General features: G+C 36.1%; 1 protein-coding gene across 1 annotated transcript in view; it reads left to right on the top strand.

Moving 5' to 3' along the window:
• Positions 1-20284, top strand: part of LOC150084466 (uncharacterized) — a 186934-nt gene that overhangs the window by 127627 nt on the left and 39023 nt on the right. Inside the window, exons 6-7 of the mRNA XM_090375237.1 lie at positions 13993-14175; positions 19688-19852. Coding sequence (XP_090231363.1) covers positions 13993-14175; positions 19688-19852 — 348 coding nt within the window. The remainder of the gene's footprint in view (positions 1-13992; positions 14176-19687; positions 19853-20284) is intronic.

Raw genomic sequence — 20284 nt, 5'->3', positions numbered from 1 at the left:
AGCCAACGGGTAGTTGATTGGTGGAACAGGTTTCCATCTTTTGTTGTGGAAGCTTATAGCCTAAATAAATTTAAGGCTGAGCTGGACAGACATTTGGAACGAATGGAGGGATGAAATGGGAGGGTTTTTTTTTTTTTTTTTTGGCTGATTCTGCATAAGTTTGCTTTCTTGCATCATATGCCTCTACTAATGCTAATGACAGTGGTGAAGTAGCCAGAGTGGCACATAAGGAAAAAAAAACATAAAAGGAAGAAAATCGCATGCTTTTGTACTGTCTTTCGACTATGGTGTTTTTACACCGATACTATATAGTTTTTGTACTGTAAAAAGCGATTTGTATTTCGTAGCCTTTTATGAAGTCAACTATTATTATTATAGTTGACTTCATTGGTGCCAATCACCTTGCTTCACCGCTTCTCATATTCTGTCTTTCTCCTTTATTGTGTTCACTGTTGACCATGACAAATCTGAATTCCGTGCGATACTTGTTAATGTTTGACCATTTTCATATTATTTTCATATTTATTAATTTAATTTTATGATCCCAGTCGATCACTTTCCTTTTCTTGATAGATTTACTAGTACCGCTGCCACTTATTCTCTTAGTCGGCACCATGATAACAGTCAAAATTAATTTTTTTGAAAAGAACTTCACAAGGTTAAGGCGAATACTCGCTATTATCACCCCACGTGAGCTCACATTTTACTAAAACACATTTCTGGTGGTCACTGCCATAAAACAATAAAAACAATTTGCACTTTCCGGGTTATTGGGCTTTTCTGTTAGTGCAATTCAATATAAACGGGTAGTAAACTCGATCTTCTTGCATTTGTGATGATACCGATAGCTGGAATTCTGTGGGTTTTTACCTTATTATGGTGAAATGTGTGTCCCCTTCACTGAAATCTTCAGTTATAAAAAAACATATATATATACAAATTGTATATATATAAATAGTGTAACATAAGTCCGAAGCTACGTAAGTCAGGGACTTATTGTATCAAAAAACATTCAGCAACATATGTAAAAAGTATGACGATAGATAAAAAAAAAAACGAAAAACTTACCACGCACTACTTGCATGTCCAATCGTGAGTAGTACATATTGGACATGCACTTATTTTTTACGATGTTGATTTTAAATCTAATAGCTTCCCTTTATTTTTTACGATGTTGCGTATGGTTTGGTCTCCAACATTATTATGGTCCATTAGAGATTTGACGGATGCACCTTTTTCAAACTTTTGAATAATTTCAAGTTTTTGTTTAATTGAAAGCACAACTCTTGCGTTTGTCCAACATTTTTGTGATTTCTAAACAAAAAAATAAATAAATTCCAACGTTCCTGACATAAACAAACCAAAATTTGTCCTTTTGCGGTGCGACAGAACACAACAATCGACGTGACATACTAAAACAAACTAAACATTTGGTCTCTCTCCTTGTTTTTTTTTTTTTTTTTTTTTAATTTGGAATCTTGAAGTGTCCTGGTTAATCCGATCCCGGTAAATCAAGAGTCTGCTGTTCTTTATTATTACCATATTTAATGGTAATGTCTTATTATGTGTTTCATTTATCAATTCACATTATATATGGGGTCAGCAGGCGTTCGCTTATATCTGCAGTTTAAGCCATCCTGGGGGGGGGGTCTTACCGTATGTTCAAGAACGTCTGGTGGAGGTGGTACTAGGAGTTCACATCCACATGGTGGATCTGAAGTAACGTAGTTGGAGTACACAATGTTCAGTTTGTTTATATTATAACCTACTACATTTACGGAACAAACGTAGCAGTCATTATTATGATCCCAAGGTTCCCTCCACACCATTGCAATGCCATTACTTCCTTTTACCACATTTCCACAAGCACAAGCCCTATACACATGTGTGGCACATTTTATGGAAGCCTCAACTTTTCTTTTGGTCACCTTATTTAATTCCAAATATGTGACATATACATTTTTCACAAATAATATTATATTCTCTCTTTGATTCATCATAACATCATTAGCATTAGTAGAGGGATATGTTGCAAGAAATCAAGCTTATATTAGCATCAGCCAAAAAAAAAAAAAAAAAAACCCTTCCCATTTCACCCATCCATTCAGTCACAGTTTATCTAGTTCAGCCTTGAATATATTTAAACTGTCAACTTCCACAATGACAGATGAAAATTTGTTCCAGCTATCAACCACTTGCTGGCTAAAGGCAAATTTCCACACATCTATTCTACAACTGTCTTTCCTCAATTTGAATTTATGCCACCACTTTTGAATAATTTCAAGTTTTTGTTTAATTGAAAGCACAACTCTTGTGTTTGTCCAACATTTTTGTGATTTCTAAACAAAAACAAAAAAAAGCTTGCTCAAACCATTGAAGACCTTATACACCTCAATCAGATCACCTCGCAGGTGCCTAGTCTCCAGACTCTGCAATTTGCAGAACAGCAACCCTTTATTCCACCCACTAATCTCATTGCCCTTCCCTGTACTCGTTCCAGCAGCTCTACATCTTTCCTAAAATGAGGCCTCCAGATCTGTGTGCTGTACTCCAAGGTGTGGCCTGACCATTGCCTTATACAAGGGGATAATTACCTCCTTATCCCAGCTAGAAAAATTCCTATATATCGTCAAAAAGACCCCATGAGCTATTGTTGCAGCCTGTCTGCACTCTCAGAACTCAGTAAACTTTATATTTGACTGCACAGTTACCCCAGGTCTTCATTCTCCACTACCCTGAGTGTAGTACCACATAGTTGGTATGTTACTCTGGGGTTACCCATATGCAGCACTTTGCATTTGTCAATGTTAAACTTCAGCTGCCACCTCTCAGCCCATCTGCTCAACTTTTCCAGATCCTGTTTCAGTAGCATATTGTCCTTACTGCCATTAACAATCCTACCAACCTTCATATCGTCTGCAAACTTGTACATTAAGCCTGATACACCTTCATCAATATCATAAAGCGATTCACACAACTGCGAGTTGCCATTATCAAAGACGAAAAATATGAAAATCGTATACCAATAATATAGCAGGTACCAGTTAGCACAACTGCACCAGAAAACAAATGCAGAAGAAACCCTCCATTGGTTTATATAGCTACCTGACTTGCAGGTGTCAACAGGTCTAAACATGTCTGCTCATATCTATACCTTTCAGTTACAAAAAAAAAGCAAAATAAGCAAATATTTCTTACTGTTTGTATAAAAGCTGAACGTGATGGATAAAAACAGTTCAGATTTTTAAAATGAGCATTAAAAGGTATACCTAGAAATACTATAAATTTGTTTAGACCAGCATTATTAATGAAAGTTTTTCAAGTTTAATGTCAAAGCAGCATTGTTCATTCCAGGCATGTGAGTAATGCACTATGTGCCCTGTAATGCCAAGCCATTGCATTGTTTAAATTTCTGTTCATGTGTTTTTAATAGCAAAAAAATTTGTCACTTGCTGTTAAATTCAAACTCTTTGTTTAAAACTATTTCACTATTTTAAGCTCCGTTTCAAATAATAAATCTGAACAATTCATATCGTCTGCAATTCCTATTGAGGGCTACCTGTACTTCTTTGAGATGTACAGGTAGCCCTCAATTTATGCCAGGGTTAGGTTCCTTAGGGAAACAGGCAAATGGAATCTTTATATCATGGAGTCAATGGAAAATCACAGGGTTAGTTTCCGGGCATCAAAAAGTTTACCTACCCTTTTCATACTGGAATGTTTAAAACTCAGAAGTAAACTTTTTTAATTAAAAAGTGCTTTATTTTTAACCTACATAAATATAATAGTATGTACATGTAAATAAAAAAGAAATTACATGCATAAAACATTTTGACAGTGGCATAATGCTGAAATTTTAGTTGGTTTTTGAAGGTCCTGGTTGAGGATCTTCTGTTGAAGACCTTTGTTGATGATCTTCTGTTGATTGCCTGGATTTCTTCCTCCTTTCTTTAAAAATTTCAAAATAAAGGTTCAGGGTTGATATGACACCCCTTTTAACTGTGGCACTCCTCTCCCGGTTGTGATCAATGTCACAGAGCTCATTAGTGAGGACTCTACCTGCAAGAATCCTTTGTAGGTGACTGGTCTTCATAATTTGTTGAGGACAGTCTTCTTTCTCTTCCTCCTACTATTGGCTAAGTTCTGCAACTAATTCTTCAAGGCCTTCATTTCAAAGAGTCTGCATGACTTTTCAAGAGCTTAGTTACACTTCAACTGTGACTTCTAACGCTGCTTCTTGTGCCAGCCTGCTGATGTCTTCTACAACGTTGTATTGTGGCTCGAATCCTCTGAAGTCATGCAGGAAATCTGTGTGATGTTTATGCCACACCCCATTTAGACAATTGATTGTCACTTCTTGCCAGACTGTGTTAATGTGATTGATGTCCTTTAAGACATCAAACGACGCCAATATTCTCTGATGGCAATGTTGTACATGTCCAAAGCTTTTACCATTTCTGTAAATGTTTGCTGTAGGTAATAAGCTTTAAAGGTGGCTATTGCTCCCTGGTGCAAAACTGATGTTGTATTGGGGGGGGGGGGGTATAGAAAACATTAACTTTAAGAGTCATTCTGACTTCACCCAGATTGAGAACAGTAGGGCAAAAATAGTTGGTTTATCAATCCAAGAAGGTGTCCTGTGTCACCCAAGCTTTCTTGTTTGACTTTCAGTACACATGCAACAGGCTTTGTTTATGCCTTCCATAACATGGTGTTTCTGAGTGGTACATCATCATTGGCTTCAATTTTAAATTGCCTGATACACTGAAGATGATCTGAAGGATATTCAACCTCCTGTGGCCTGAAAATCTACAGGGAATGCAGCAGCCATCTCAGCATCTGTGTTTGGTTCTTGCTTTAAATCTCATGAACCAGCCCTTGATGCCAAAAATATTTCACTGCACTGACCTCTTTTCTTCTTTGATTCTTCAAAAATTGACTTAGCATTTTCACTTATTACAGCCTGTGTCAAGGTAATATTTTTTGGTTCAAATCATCGACCCAAAGTATCAGCAATTGCTCCATTTTTTCCTAAAAGCTTACTTGTGTAGCACTTTGCATTGATTCTTCTATTTTATCAGCATTCTTCATAATTGAGGTTGTCACAGACATTTTCTCAGATATGCCAGACAAGCTGTACTTGCTACCTTGGGAGTCTAAAATGCTGATGGAACTGATATTCGGCTGACACTCAAGTCAACTGGATTCAATTTCAGAGAAGTCTGGACGTTTTGTGACAGCCAAATTCTCTGCTTGCACCTTCACAATGGTGAGACTGTTAGTAATTCTAAGTATAACCTCCATGCACAAGCACACTGTAAGTGACCACCCAGGTGTGAACCAACGTAAGCAGAGATGTAGTGCACTTCATACAGCATGTCCCCCCCACCCACTTTTTCTTACCATTGAATACACCATGAATTGTCAAACTAATAGAGTAAGCTGATCTGCAAAAAGATCTAAACCTCCCAAACACTTCATTTCACAGTCCATTCATTTCCTAGTCCATTTCACAAATATATGTGGTCTCAGTTCTAATCTCAACTATGTCCATTTCCACTTGCAGTCTGCCAAATCCCATGTACTTTTTCTGACAAAATCTCAGTTATCAGTTGATTCAACTGATACTGCTCATCTCAGTTGCCAAAATTATTTGCTGTACGATTCCTTTCGCCTCAGAAGTGGTAGTTGTGCATATGTCCTTTCCGATATTCCCTGGCAGAGACTTAGTAATTTGGAATCTCCTCTAGCTTAAAATCTCTCTACCTCATTGTGTCAAATTCATCTGTTGTCTCTACCCTTCTCCCAACTGCACTAATCACTTGGAGCTCTTTGATTTCCTCTCTTTGTAACTTGACTTTCTCCAGTCAAACTTTCCTAACAGGAGGTAATTTTCTTTGGTGATTTTAATGTTCACAGCTCCAGCTGGCTTCCATGTTCTAGTCACACCGACCCAGCTGGTTGAGATGCTGAGGTTTTTGCAATTACTAACGACCTTGTCCAGATTATTCATTTACCTACAAGAATACCAGACAATCCTAAGCATAGAGCCAACACGCTTGATCTTTTTCACACAAACAACCCTTCTAAGTACACGGTAGAAGTGAGTGGTCCATTAGGCACCTCAGATCACAACTTGGTGATTGTCTTTTCTCCAGTGGAGCCTTTGTTCATGATTATGCTGCACCTCGTATTGTTTGGCATTACAAGAATGCAAAATGGGATGACCTGCGAGATTTATTTTCCTTGGTCAGATTTCTGTTCAAGACTTCTGATGTCAGGCGCCTCCGTAGCCAGGTAGGAAGGAGCAGCAGTGCGTAGCACACGCTTCTTGATTAGACCGGGGTTCGAGCCCGTCACCACCAAATATGGAGGATGCGGAAAAGTCAGGGAATGACCACCGCATATCCTGGAGCAATATGGCCTTAGTTGCTAATGCTCCTAAAAACCAAATAACAAACAAACAAACAACAACAACTTCTGATGTCAATTTTGCTCAGAGCGTGTCATGAAATTATTCTTGTAGGAATGGAATCCTTCATTCCAAACTCCACTTTAAAATCTTGTCCTTTATCTAAACCTTGGTTTTCCAACAAATGTGCTAAATGCTGTTCAAGAGAAGAAGGTTGCATATTGTAATTCGCTTTTTTTCCAATTCTTCAGTTTCATTTTCTGCCTACACCAAAGCTCGCAACAATTGTAAAGCAGTCATTAATCAGTCCAAACTAGATTTTGAACAGGCTAAGAGTAGAAAACTTGCTTCATCCCCTAATGGTAGCCAAGCATTCTGGTCTCTTGACAAAACTATTGGCCGCAACTTTTGACCATCTCTGCTCCCACCTCTGTCAAAACCAGATGGTTCTGTTGTCACTTCAGCGAAGGGTAAATCTGACCTACTAGCATCCCATTTTTCTTCCAATTCATGTATTAATAATCTTGGGAAAACATCTCCCACCATTCCCAACATGCTCCATTCAATGCCTCGTGTGGTCTTCTGTCAAAAGGATTTTGACAAAAGCTCCAAGTCATGATGGTCTTTCTCCACTTGTTCTCAAAACCTGTGCTCCTGAACTTAGTCCTGTTCTTTGCCCCTTTTTTTCACTTTCTTATTCCAAAGGTGTTTTTCCTTCTGCTTGTAAATTTGCTCATATCCAGCCAGATAATTGGATGGGAAGGTTTTGTCACTCTAAAAAGGGTGACCAGTCCCTCCCATCCAATTATTGTCCCATTGCAATTACTTCTACTCTTTCTAAAGGAGTAGAAGTAATTGCGGTGGAGAAATCAATTAACCGCCAACTCTTAAATTATCTAGAAACCTTCCGTCTGATCAACAATTGCCAGTATGGATTCCGTCAGTGTCTTGCTGATATTCTGGTTTATGTTACCCATTTATGGACAAATTCAATGTAAAAGTTTGGTGAAACACAAGCAGTTGCTCTTGACATCTCAAAGGCTTTCGATCGTGTTTGACATAAAGGTCTTGTAAACAACCATAAGGTCTTGTAGACCTTATGGTTTGGCAAATGTTTTTTGTAATTGGTTATCCAGTTTTCTCTCTGATTGCTCACTGAGGGTGATGGTAGATGGCTCTCTGTCTCTTAACTTCTCCACTAATGCTGGTGTCTCCCGAGGTTCAGTTCTTTCCTCCACTCTTTTCCTCTTGTATATTAATGACCTTCTTCCATTGACTGGAAATCCTATCCATAGTTTTGCCGATGATAGCACATTGCATTCCACTTTCCATTTTGAGAAACCTTGCCCTGCTCAATCAGCTTCAACTTTTCGAAAATCTGCTACTAATTCCTTAAATGCCGATCTCCAGGTAATTCTCCAGTGGGGCAAAGACAACTTAGTTGATTTCAATTCTTCTAAAACTGAGTCTTATCTTATATCTCGCAAAAAGGATTCTTCTGCTCCTATGCTTATCTTTGGCGACACTCCAATTTCTAGGCAAAATGATATATCTCTTTTGGGGATTACCCTGACTTCTAATCTCTCTTGGCACAAGCACATTACAAATATTGCTTCCTCGGCATCTAAAAAACTTGGTTTTCTCTCTTGTTCTCGGTGTTACTTTTCTTCCAAACAGCCGTTCACTCTCTACAAATCGCAAATCCACCATACCATGGAATATTGTTTCCACATCTGGGGCGGTGCCCCCAAAACCTCTTTCAGGTTTCTAGATTCCATTCTGAAGAGGGCAGTTAGGTTAATTAATGACTCATCTCTAACCGAATCTCTCCACTCGCTGTCTCATTATAATCGTACTGTTTCTGCTGCATGCTTTTTCTACAGATACTTCCATGGGCACTGTTCTTCTGAATTGTCTTCTATAATTCCTGCTCTCTTTCAAAATAGTCTGAACATGTGCTGCCACAAGCCAACATCCATTTACTTCAAACTCACAGAACCAACTTTTCATATTCATTCAACTGCTGTTTTATGGAACAACCTTCCTTCATATGTATTTCCTGAAAATTAGTCTACAGAAGTTCAAGACTAATGTCAACAATTATCTTCTTTCGTCTTCTCAACCTCCGACCGAAGCACTGTACTATTGGTTCTAATACCTCTCGTGTTTGGGGTTTTCATAAAAATAAATAAATAAAATAATAGTCATAATAGTCGATGGAGGTATATTCATAGCCGTATGCATGTTATGGGGGCTTTCATCAGCCTCCATCCTCCGAATAATCGCCCATCTGATTTACCAATTTGATAGGTTGACGTGCTTTTTCAGACTTTCATTTGCACTAGGATTTGTTGAACTTCTTTTACCAGACATGACATCTTTGTTCTGTTAAATTAAACTTTATAACACGATTAGCAAAAACTGGGCATGGCTATCACTATTATTAATTATTATTTAGTTTATTAATAGCACAATTAATCAAAAAAAATTTTTGCATAATAAATTTCCAACATGTGTAAATGCCCTAAACAACAAACAACGATGCTTCACTGCATGGACCTTTACTGCCCGCAACCACGAGTTGCTACTGTGAGGGTGTGAAGCTTTCTTGTCTCTGATTGGCTATGGTATGGACATGCTAATCACTGATTAGCTCAGATTGTTCTTGATCACGTGAACTGTGCATAATACAATACGATGCCTATAAATTTTGTCTGACAACTTTAAACTTTTAATTCATAAAAAAAAATTGCAAAAATAAACAAATAAATAAAAAAAAATAATAAGGTGCCTGTATACAAAAATTACCTTTCTGTGGTTTCAGAAGGTTGAAATTTCTCTCTCCAAACTCAAAAAAAGCTGACAAGTTTTAGCATGACTCGCATACATAGAAAAGCACTGTCAATCGCATGATGGTATTACATATACACAGCAGAATACTGCCAAAGTCATGCTGTTATTGTATAGCTTTTGAGTTTTACAGTGGCTTTTATGATGGTATATTGCACTTTGGTCAAATAGGCAGGAATATTTTGATAATATGTTTCATCAGCATTAAAATTTTAATGTATATTGTATTTAAAATGTATATTATCACAGAATTTTTGATAATAGTTTTTCAAAGAGAAAATCTGATGTGTATTTTCTCAAGCTGCTGGTTGCCGAGATCAGAGGAAAGCACTGGCATAGTGCCATCGATGTCACATGACCAGCTTACAATGGCAAGGCAGTCTCAACAGTTCTCTCCACCCGTATGTCACGTAACCACCTTTCATCATACATGTCACTTAACCAGTTAGGAGGAGTGCCGCTTGTCGAACATGGCATAAGGCCATGCCTTTGCAAAAATCAAAGATAGGTGTACCTGCTTGTAAAGTTTAACCTATTGTATTTGGCTGTTCTCAGAATCATTTACCTTATAATTTGTATACAATTAATTGTATATAAATATTTATACGGCTAATCTTTACAAGCAGTTACCCTTACCTTTTATTTTACCAAAGATCTGGCCTGATGCCATGTTTGACAAGCGGCGCTGCTCCTAACTGGTCACATGGCGTGTATGATGTAAGGTGGTCATGTGACATACATGTGGAGAGAACTTCCGAGACTGCGGCTTTGCTTTCCGTGGATCTTGGCAACAAGTAGTCTGAGAGAATATGGGTACTTGCTTCTACTACACATGCAAAGAATGATAAGGAAGTGGTGTTACAATGCATGCTATCTTGCCACTGGCTGCATTCAACATGTATATCAACAGAACTGACCAAAGTTTTGCAAGCTGGTCATGTGGCATGCCAGTGCTTTCCTCAAATCTCGGCAGCAAGCAGGGAGAATAGGGGTACAGTCTTCTATACATTCATAGAATGCTAGGGAAGTGCTGCTACAGTGAATGCAGTCTCTCCACCAACTGCATGCCAGCATGGCATGCAGTCAGTGACTGTAAAAGTAAAATCAAAGAGAATACTTAAGATAAAAACACACTTAAGATTTAAAAAAAAAAAAAAACCACGGGAGGGGTACATGCTTGTAAAGATTAACATTCCTAAGATAAAATCATACTATCGGATCACATGGACAGGATAACATATTCTCAGTATTACAACACACCAACACAAAGGAGGCGCATTATAGCCAAAGTAGCTTATGCGCCATCAAACTCCCATATCAACAACAACCAACACAAAGGGCTTACGGTATGCAAAATAGAAGGAATACACATACCTCATTTTGTCAGCCATTTGTTAATCCTTTTCCGAAATGATTAATGCTGTTTCCTAGCAACAGAATAATTTTAATATTGCGTATGTTATAATCAGATTGTACTTAAAATGGTCAATCAACAATCCAGAACTAAACATCTAGATTAAAACAAAAAAAAAAAAAAAAAAAAAAAAAAAAAAAATGTGAATCAAACTGATGATCTCAAAATCTTGTACGAAAATAGGGTAGAAAAATATGTTTCCTCCTTTGCTTAGTCGCTATTAGGCACTGAATACTATTATTTGTTCCATGGATTTGGATTTCAGTGTGCTCCTTCTGTGGATTTTTGCTTTTTTTTTAAATTTTAAGTGTATTTTTCTCTTTGATTGATGTATTTTACTTTTTGCACCCATGCCGGCACGTAGTCAGTGTCACTTTCCTAGCATTCTATGAATATATAGAAAACGGTACCCATGTTTGGGTTGTCAAGGACACTACTGACACTATGCTTCTGCAACAGGATCTGGAAAGGTTGAGCAGATGGGCTGAGAGGTGGCAAATGAAGTTTAACATTGACAAATGTAAAGTACTACACATGGGAAACAGCAACCCCAGAGCAACGTATCAACTCTATGGTACAACACTGACAGTGGTAGAGAATGAAAGGGACTTGGGGGTGGTTGTGCAGGCAGATATGAAGTTCTCTGAGCAGTGCAGACGGGCTGCAAGAGTAGCTCATGGAGTATTGTCAATGATATACAGGAATTTTTCCAGCAGGGATAAGGAGGTGATTATTCCATTGTATAAGGCGATGGTCAGGCCACACCTAGAGTACTGTATACAGGTCTGGAGGCCTCATTTCAAGAAGGATGTAGAGCTGCTGGAACGAGTACAGAGAAGGGCAACAAGATTAGTGAATGGAACAAAGGGGTGCTCTTACGAAGAAAGGCTTAAGTTTTGCAAATTACAGTGTCTGGAGACTAGGCACCAGCGAGGTGATCTGATAGAGGTGTATAAAGCCTTGAATGGTTTAAGCATGCTCAATGCTGATGGGATTCTTCCTCTAGCTCAGAATAATCACCTGAGAGGGCATAAATTCAAATTGAGGAAAGACAGATGTAGGATAGACGTGCGGAAATTTGCCTTTAGCCAGCGAGTGGTTGGTTGGTGGAACAGACTTCCATCCCTTGTGGTGGAGGTTGATAGCCTAAATAAGTTTAAGGCTCAGCTGGACAGGTATTTTGAACGAACAGAGGGGTGAAGTGGAAGTGGTTTTTTTTTTTTTTTTTTGGCTGATGCTGCATAAGCTTGCTTTCTTGCATCAAATGCCTCTACTAATGCTAATGCTAATGCTAATGCTAATGTTCTACCTCTCTGTTTGCCACCGAGATCTGTAAGAATCATATTTCTGAATTACTTGTCACTGAAGTTTTTTTATTTATTTCAATGAAAGATGAAATTGTAAAAAAATTGTCTTATTAGATCAGTACAAAATAATTAATAGTGGAACTAAATATCAAGGTTATTGAACATTAAATGTCATAATCAAAGTGGTGTTTGGAATAAAAAAATAAAAATGAATAAAAATATGTTAAGTATATAAAAATATAATAAATATAAAATATAATAAAAAACAAATGTATTATAAAACATAATTTTATATATTAAAGGCATTTTATAGTAGAATTTAATGATAATATATACAATATTAAAATTATTATGATATTAAAATTATTCTATAATTTAAATATCACAAAATAGGAAACACCATTAATCCTTTTAATCTTGAGAATATGTTACTACCCCATCCATCGGAAGCATTAGGGTTTAAATATGTTAAAACGGTTCTGTGGTGGGTTACCGCCATATTATTTTTTATTATTATTCATTTTTAATTTTAATTGAAATTTCATTCTTACTTTACTGGCTATATTATCGGCTTACACAATGTTGTAATTATAAAATACAAATTCAATAAATTTATGTCAAATAAATGCAAAACATCACTTTGAATAAAGCAGTGTTTTTGCAAAGTACCAGCAGTGGTACCCGGTGAAAATAAATCACTAAAATTCAAAAGACACATAATTTTCAAAATAATTAAATGAGCAATATTTCTGGCTGCACAAGTTGTAGCTAAATTTTTTAAAAATTGTATGAAGACAAGTTTAGAAGGCCTGAATGAATTATCAGAAAAATTAATAAATGAAGTGATTGATATTAATACTTGCATCTTTGATTTTAATTTATATGATTTTATTTTGCTAAATTTTAGTCTATGATTTTCATATTATTAAAGTGTGATTATAGTCATTAATGTGGTTGTTGTGAACTGACTATTAGCATTTAGATGTTAAATAAATATTTCCTTTTTTTTTTTTTCCTATTTTGTTTTCTCATTCTCTTATTATAACATTCGTAAATGTACAGTCCATCCGATGTGTTAGTGTGTTTTCATCTTAGGAATGTTAATCTTTACAAGTGTGCACCCATTCCGTGAATTTTTTTTTTTTTTTTTGTCTTGTGTATTTTTTTTTATCTTAAGAATGCTGATTTTTACAAGTGGATATACCTTCTTTGGATTTTTGATGTGTTTTACATTTTAGCTTTTGCTAAAATGCAGTTGGTGCAAAAACTGCATTTACTGTAGCAGCACTGCTTGTCGCCGAGATCCAAGAAAAGCACAAAGCACCGGCATGTTACATGACCAGCTTACGTCACTTGACATATGACACCATGTGACCAGCTTGTGAAGCTTTAGTCAGTTCTGTCGACATGTGGCAAGCAGCGTGGAAATACGGCATCCATTGTATTGCCACTTTGCTATCATTCTTCTTGTCTGTAGAAGAGGGTACTCGTATTCTCGCAGACTGCTGTTTATTGAGAACTTGGGGAGCACAGGCATAGCTCCATTGATGTCACGTGACCAGCTTACAAAGGCAAGCCGCAGTCTCATCAGTTCCCTCCAAGCAGGCGCCTCCGTAGCCAGGTGGGAAGGAGCAGCAGTGCGTAGCACACGCTTCTTGATTAGACCGGGGTTCGAGCCCGTCACCACCAAATACGGAGGATGCGGAAAGGTTAAGGAATGACCACCGCATATCCTGGAGCAATATGGCCTTAGTTGCTAATGCTCCTAAAAAAAAAAAACCAAAAACCATCCCTCCGAGCATGTCACATAAGCACCTTGTGTCATACATGTCACGTGACCAGTTAGGAGGAGCAATGCTTCTCAAACACAGCATCAGGCCACGCCTTCAGAAAAATAAAAGCAGGGGCATCCACTTGTAAAGATTAACCAAAAATTTCTATATTGAGAAAAAAATTTATATAATGAGTGAATAAATGAATGCTAAAAATAACTGATTTTACTGAATTAGATTTCGAAGGGTGCAGAGGATGAAGATGTCCAAGTTATGCTACATTCACGGTCTACAGACAATCGGTCTCAACATCCAACACTTCAAGCTCAACTGCAACAGCCTCATTATAGTTCTCAACAACCACGGATGTTAACTCCTCATTTTTCCCACCTACAGTCACTTGCACCTAATGCCATGCAAGTACGTAATTTATATATTCAATGCTTAATTATATATATATATTTTTTTTTTCTTGACAAAGGCAAAGGAAACGAAAGTGCTGTGATTAATTTTGTAGTTCATATATTTAATATACAGTAAAATCTTATTTATTGTATTGATCTAAAATAAGCCCACGCTTATTTTCCAAATTTAGAATTTTGAAAGCCAGTGGGGAAGATTTTTTTAAAAAAAAGTAATAATAGGTTTGAATAGCCACTAGTTTTACACCATTCATAGTTATAGCCATGTTATTCTAGTAGTCCTTGCTATTTGCATAATTGCACAGCACTAAACAGAGCTATATGTAAAGATGGCTTAAATATATCAGACAGATCACTGGGTATCGGACATATAATGGTTGAACCAGTTCATGTCACTAACCATATTCCCACCACCACCACAGTTGTGTATATTGTCCTCTTGGTTTTGGAAGTTAGCAACCATTTCTAGAGTGTATTCAGTGTGTTTACACACGCACACTTAATATTTATGTATTTTGTTTAGATGTTATATGACATGATCACAGAATGTTTGGCAGATATTAAAAAATACATAAATTGATATTTTTTGGTTGGTAGAGCATTATAAATAATGCTACAAAGCCTGTCATGTGCAATATTCGATATTGTATAGAATGAGCTTGAAGTAGGTAGGTATTCACTAATATATATATTTTCTAAAAGTTATGTGGTCAGAGGCTGTGTAATAGCACAGGTTATACAGCAGAAGTATAGCAAGTAACTACATGGAGCTTTTTTTTTATGCAGCGCTACACAAGACATAAGGCTTGGTAGTCTTATTCTATGACTGAATATACTCAAACACCAGAAACTGTGAAAAGGCTAATATGCTTTATTTAAAGATATACTTGTATACAGGCAGTTCTTGCTCTCCAAGTTCCCAGGTTTACAATTTTTTTTTTTTTTTTTTTTTTTTCAAAGTATCAACAAAATCGAAAATATGAACATTAATTGCAAAAACTGAATGTTAAACATTCATAAATATCACATTTCAAACCACATGCGTAGCTATACAATATAGTGTACCCAACTTTACAATATTAATCCGTCCCAGAGACACTATCGTATTGTGAAAATATCGTAATGTGAACCCAATAACACATTGTTTATTGGTAATTCGTTCCACAACCTTGGAAAGTTGAAATTTTCACTATATAACTCTCTGAAAGGTCGTTTTTATAGTTTAAATTGTATTAGTTACCAAATGAAATCACTAAAACGCACTACACTTTCATTGTTATCATATGTCCTGTTATAAGAACCGATTTTTAACGTCTTTGTGACATTTTTCTAAAGCACATTTCTGGAGGTCACGACCATAAAACAATATTTTCTAAAGCACGTTTCTGGAGGTCACGACCATAAAACAATAAAAACAATTTGCACTTTCCGGTGTATTGGGCTTTTCTGTTACTGCAAGCAAATATAAATGGGTAGTGAACTTAATGTTATTGCATTTGTGAAAATACCGATAGCTGGAATTGTGTGGTTTTTTTGCATTATTATGGTGAAATGTGTTTCCCCTTTACTGAAATCTTCATTCCTTTTTTTTTTTTTTTTAATCTTCGTAAACTTGTTACTCTGCACAAATCGTGTTAGTTGCAATTTGTGCGTTCTGTTAAAAAATGTTTATGCATCTATTGAAATTTATAAAGAAAATAGAAGATTATCTTGGAAACAAATGCCTCTTGAAGCATTTCTGAAGACTACGACTCCTTGTGCAACAAACCAGTAAGTGTTGAGCCAATAATGAGTGATCAACGAGTCTGCATTTAGTTGATGATGATGATGAAGAATAACCATACTTTAAAATTTGTAAGTCATAAATAATTTCTTTATTATTATAATTTGCTTGATTTTATAGGCTACATTTTAACTTCTTTGGATAAATGAATCATTGTTTAAACAAACTTATTAGCTCACTAATTTCATTGTTGAGAACGTAACCCCTGTTTTTAACGTTGTCTGTGGGAATTAATTCCCGCTTTACAAGGAACTAGGAACGAATTAACTCATAAAGTCCAGAACTACCTGTATATGTAAATAATGTGCATAATAACAAGGAATGGAAGAATAAGCTATGTATTGTGAAGAAAAAAAAAGAAAGGCTTTATGCAGCTTTTTGGTTTATATATTTGTTATCATTGTTGGAGTCTTTGTAGTGGCACTTGTCCATAAAATTTTCTTTCTTTCTCATATTCTTCATTATTCACAATACATAGCTTATTCTTTTATTCCTTATTACTATATATTGTTTATTTTGCTCTGCTCTGCTTTGGTACTGCTCACACTGAGTTGGATTGCTTTTGCTTCGATTGTTATTTTTACTGTATACATTTTAAATTGTGGTGTACATTTCAGATATTAATAATTATTGTAATAACAGTAAAAATAAGAATAATAATGAACATGAAATAGAATACAGTAAACCCCCGCTATTCGCGGGGGTTACGTTCCTGAGAAATGTCGCGAATACTGAGTTATGGCTCCCATAGTAATAAAGGGGTTCCGTTCCAAAGTATGAAATATATAAGAAAAACTAGTCTAAATTTTTGTCTATGTATGTATTATATGTACATAGTGAAATGCAAGCATATGGCATCGAAATGAAAATAAGAAACAATTTAATATTAAATGTAATATTTATTAGAAATTTCAAACCAGCGCCTTTGCTAGCAAAAAAACTTATCCCGCCAGTGCTATCACCGGTTTCGCTAGTGTTGATAAAGGAGTTTTGCCTTTTCACGAATGATGAGTGAACTTAACGGAATTTTGAGTTCGGTCTTCTATCCACTGATTTAAAGCTTTTTCTATTTTTTTCTAATTAAAATCACGAGTTACAGAGCAAGTTTTTGAAGCAGTTAGCGCGTTTTCACGGACGCTACGGCGGATTTTTTCTTCCGATTTTTTGATTGATCGTACCGTTGACTCATTGATTTTATAATGTTTTGCCACTGAAGAGACACTTTCACCATTAGAAATTTTGTCTAATAACTCAATTTTATTCGCTGATCATCACCTTCTTTGATATTTTCACATTTCCCTTGTTATTCGTAGCATATTTTTGTACGGGTAAAAAAGAACTTGTCCACAATAAAGGCACTTTCTTCCGTTAACACACTCGAAAAAGTCTTTTACACTGCAAAACGGTAGATTTATCACTTATGTAAGCATATCAATTTATAAATTGATAAATTTATTCAATTTATAAGCATATAAATTAAAAGCAAACGACCAAACCTACCATGACAAGTGCATAACACATACTGAACAAGGATTAGCGAGAAACATCCACGCTCACGATTTTGTCACCCCTCTCCCCCACCCACTGAACGCTGTTTTGACCGGGAAAGATAATTTTAGCCACGCCCATGTTTTTTTATGGCGGAAATTATTCACGGCGCTTTAAAATTCACATTTTTTTAAGTTTCATTTTATATTAAATCAGCGATCGCGAAACCGCGAATACAGATACCGCGAATAGCGGGGGTTTACTGTATAGGATCTTTCAAATGCATAGCATTTGAAACATAATTTGAATATAAATGAAGAATATGCCACTTATATAGTAAGCCAAGTAAGTAGTGAATAGAAAATAAACCAATACATAACTATAGCAACAAATAAAGAAGGGGAGAAATAAATTGAGATAGACTGTGGGCAGAAGGAATGCACTCCTAAAATAATTTAGAAAATGCCAATTAACTTAAATTTAGCAGCACTGTGAACAGACTAACTATTGTGTCTCAACTTATCAAAAAAAAAAGCTACAAGGACAGCTATGGCCAGGGAATCACTGCATTTCAACATTAAACAAATCAGTGCATCGCTGACCTGACATTTACAACCCACCAATTCAATGTATTTGAATAATGGTGGGCCCTTGTGAAGTGAAAAATTATACTAGAACAGATCAGAGCATCCACTTTTCTCTCCTTTATTATTTTCTTTTCAAAGGATAACACAAAACAAATTTAAAATGGTTAATTTTGTTTGTGCACTTTAAAAGGTTGCAATAATAATTACAATGATATACAATTGAGACCATGTATTATTCAATGTTAAACACAGGACATTTAAAGCTTCATGTAGAATCATTTATACTTTTGACTAAGTCCAGTCATCTTATAAATGATATTTGCAAATATAACTTAAAAAACTTAAAATGTGAACATAAAAATCTTCAGTTGGAACAATCTATTAAATTCAATAAGTTATTTTGAAATTTTAAAACAAATTTCAAAATAACTTAAAGAATATATCGATATTAATGAATGTTCACGTAATTATTTTCTGTCCATTAGTAGTCAAAATATTCGTCTTAAAGTTACAGCTGAATCTTTTAAATATTTGACTTAATTGCTTGCAACTATCCCTCAACATGGGCATCTGTATGTGGTGAGAGGACCTCCCAGTGATCCTACTGGTTCTCCACATTAACACAGTAGGAATCTGCCCTGTTTTGCTGTCTGCTGCAACCTGTGGAAACTTGGAAAAGTGTTCCTGGTGATTGAGGGGGCCCACTCCAACACACTTTTAGCCCCTGCTTCGACAAGATGGATTGTCCTTGGCGGCTCAGCCAGGATCGGTTGGCTAGTGTGTTTGCTTGCAAGGGTCAACTGTGTCAATGCTATGCCCCTACCCTCATGGTCCGAGGGACAGGATTCGGGCTGGTGGCAGTGCGGGTATAGTGTCTGGCATCCCACTCCTGAGTGCATTTATTCCTTATTGGGTGGTGGATGGGAGAGCCTGGGCACAGAACCAAAATTAAAACACTATCAATCCTGATAAAGTTATTTCTTTAGGGGTCGTCCCAACATAGTCCCTGTTTGAAAATAAAAATAGTGAAACAGGTAATGCCAATGCAGCAAAGAGACTCCAAACTGAAATACTGTACTCTGTTAGATGTTAGAATGTATGATTAAAAATCATATATTCTAACATCGAGAAACCTTTTAGAAAACATCACCCTTTTTCATACAAAAGGGTTTAGAGGTGTTAGCAGGTACTCTGAATTCAGTTAAGAGTCTTCACTCTGGGTATCTCTTAATTGAAACCAAAAATAATAGGCATTCTGAGCAGTTACTCTGAACAACATCAATCGGAGCAGTACCAATTTCTGTAACACCATATAAAATACTAAATTCATTGAGGGGTGCCATTTCAGAGTGGGACCCCCTTTAAGTTATAGATCATTAATAAGCAACAAAATAAAGCGAATCCATGAATGATATAACATGCATATTTAAAGACAGCCATAAGCCGTTAAGAGATGCATGTATGCATACATTACATGGTGTGTGCACAGCTTTCACTGAATTGCCATTAAGTTTTGTCATTTAATTTTCTATGCATTGTTTTTCTTATTCATAATTTTACTTATTCTCTGATAACAATGATATTGCTTATATGACTGAAACAAAATAGAAAGTTTTCATATATTTCAAATTTTTTAAAATCATTCTTTATAGGTGATGAATACTTCAATGTTGAGTGCTGCAGCAGGACAGCCTATGGTCCCTTATATGCCTTCAGTGTCTTCTGCTCAAGGATCTCCCTTTATGACAATAGGCCCACCTCACTTTTCTCTAGGCCAGCCTGGTGCACCACATTCCACTCAAGTGTCTCAAGTAACAGTAAGTATAACTCAGAAGGAAACAAACATTTTTGTGTTTTAGCAGACTAAAGTATTTACACATTATTCTGCATATTATCTTCTAATTTATCTTAGAAATTGCTTTTTAATGCTATGTTGCATTATCCAGATTAAAAAGGAATTTTAGAAAGTACCAATGAAATGACAGTCATCCACTTATTGAACGGTGAAAAAATTTCTAAAATAAAATTCTCCAAATTAAAAACAAAACTAAATATGAGCCAAACCTAAATTCCCAAAATATTGACAGAAATTGCCTGCTCTGGGCCCTGTCTACCATAAGCCTTGGTGGGTGAAAGGAAGAACATAGCATTTCTGCAACCTCTAAACGTTGTCATTATGCTTGGTTTTAATACTATGGTCCTATACTATGAAGTCTCCATTCAGAATGAATCTTATAATTTATTCTCTT

Source organism: Mastigoproctus giganteus, chromosome 6, assembly GCF_048544385.1.
Source record: "Mastigoproctus giganteus isolate SK-2022 chromosome 6, ASM4854438v1, whole genome shotgun sequence".
NCBI lineage: Eukaryota > Metazoa > Arthropoda > Arachnida > Uropygi > Thelyphonidae > Mastigoproctus > Mastigoproctus giganteus.
Note: the sequence above shows the minus strand (reverse complement) of the source record. Positions and strands in the feature narration are given on the sequence as shown.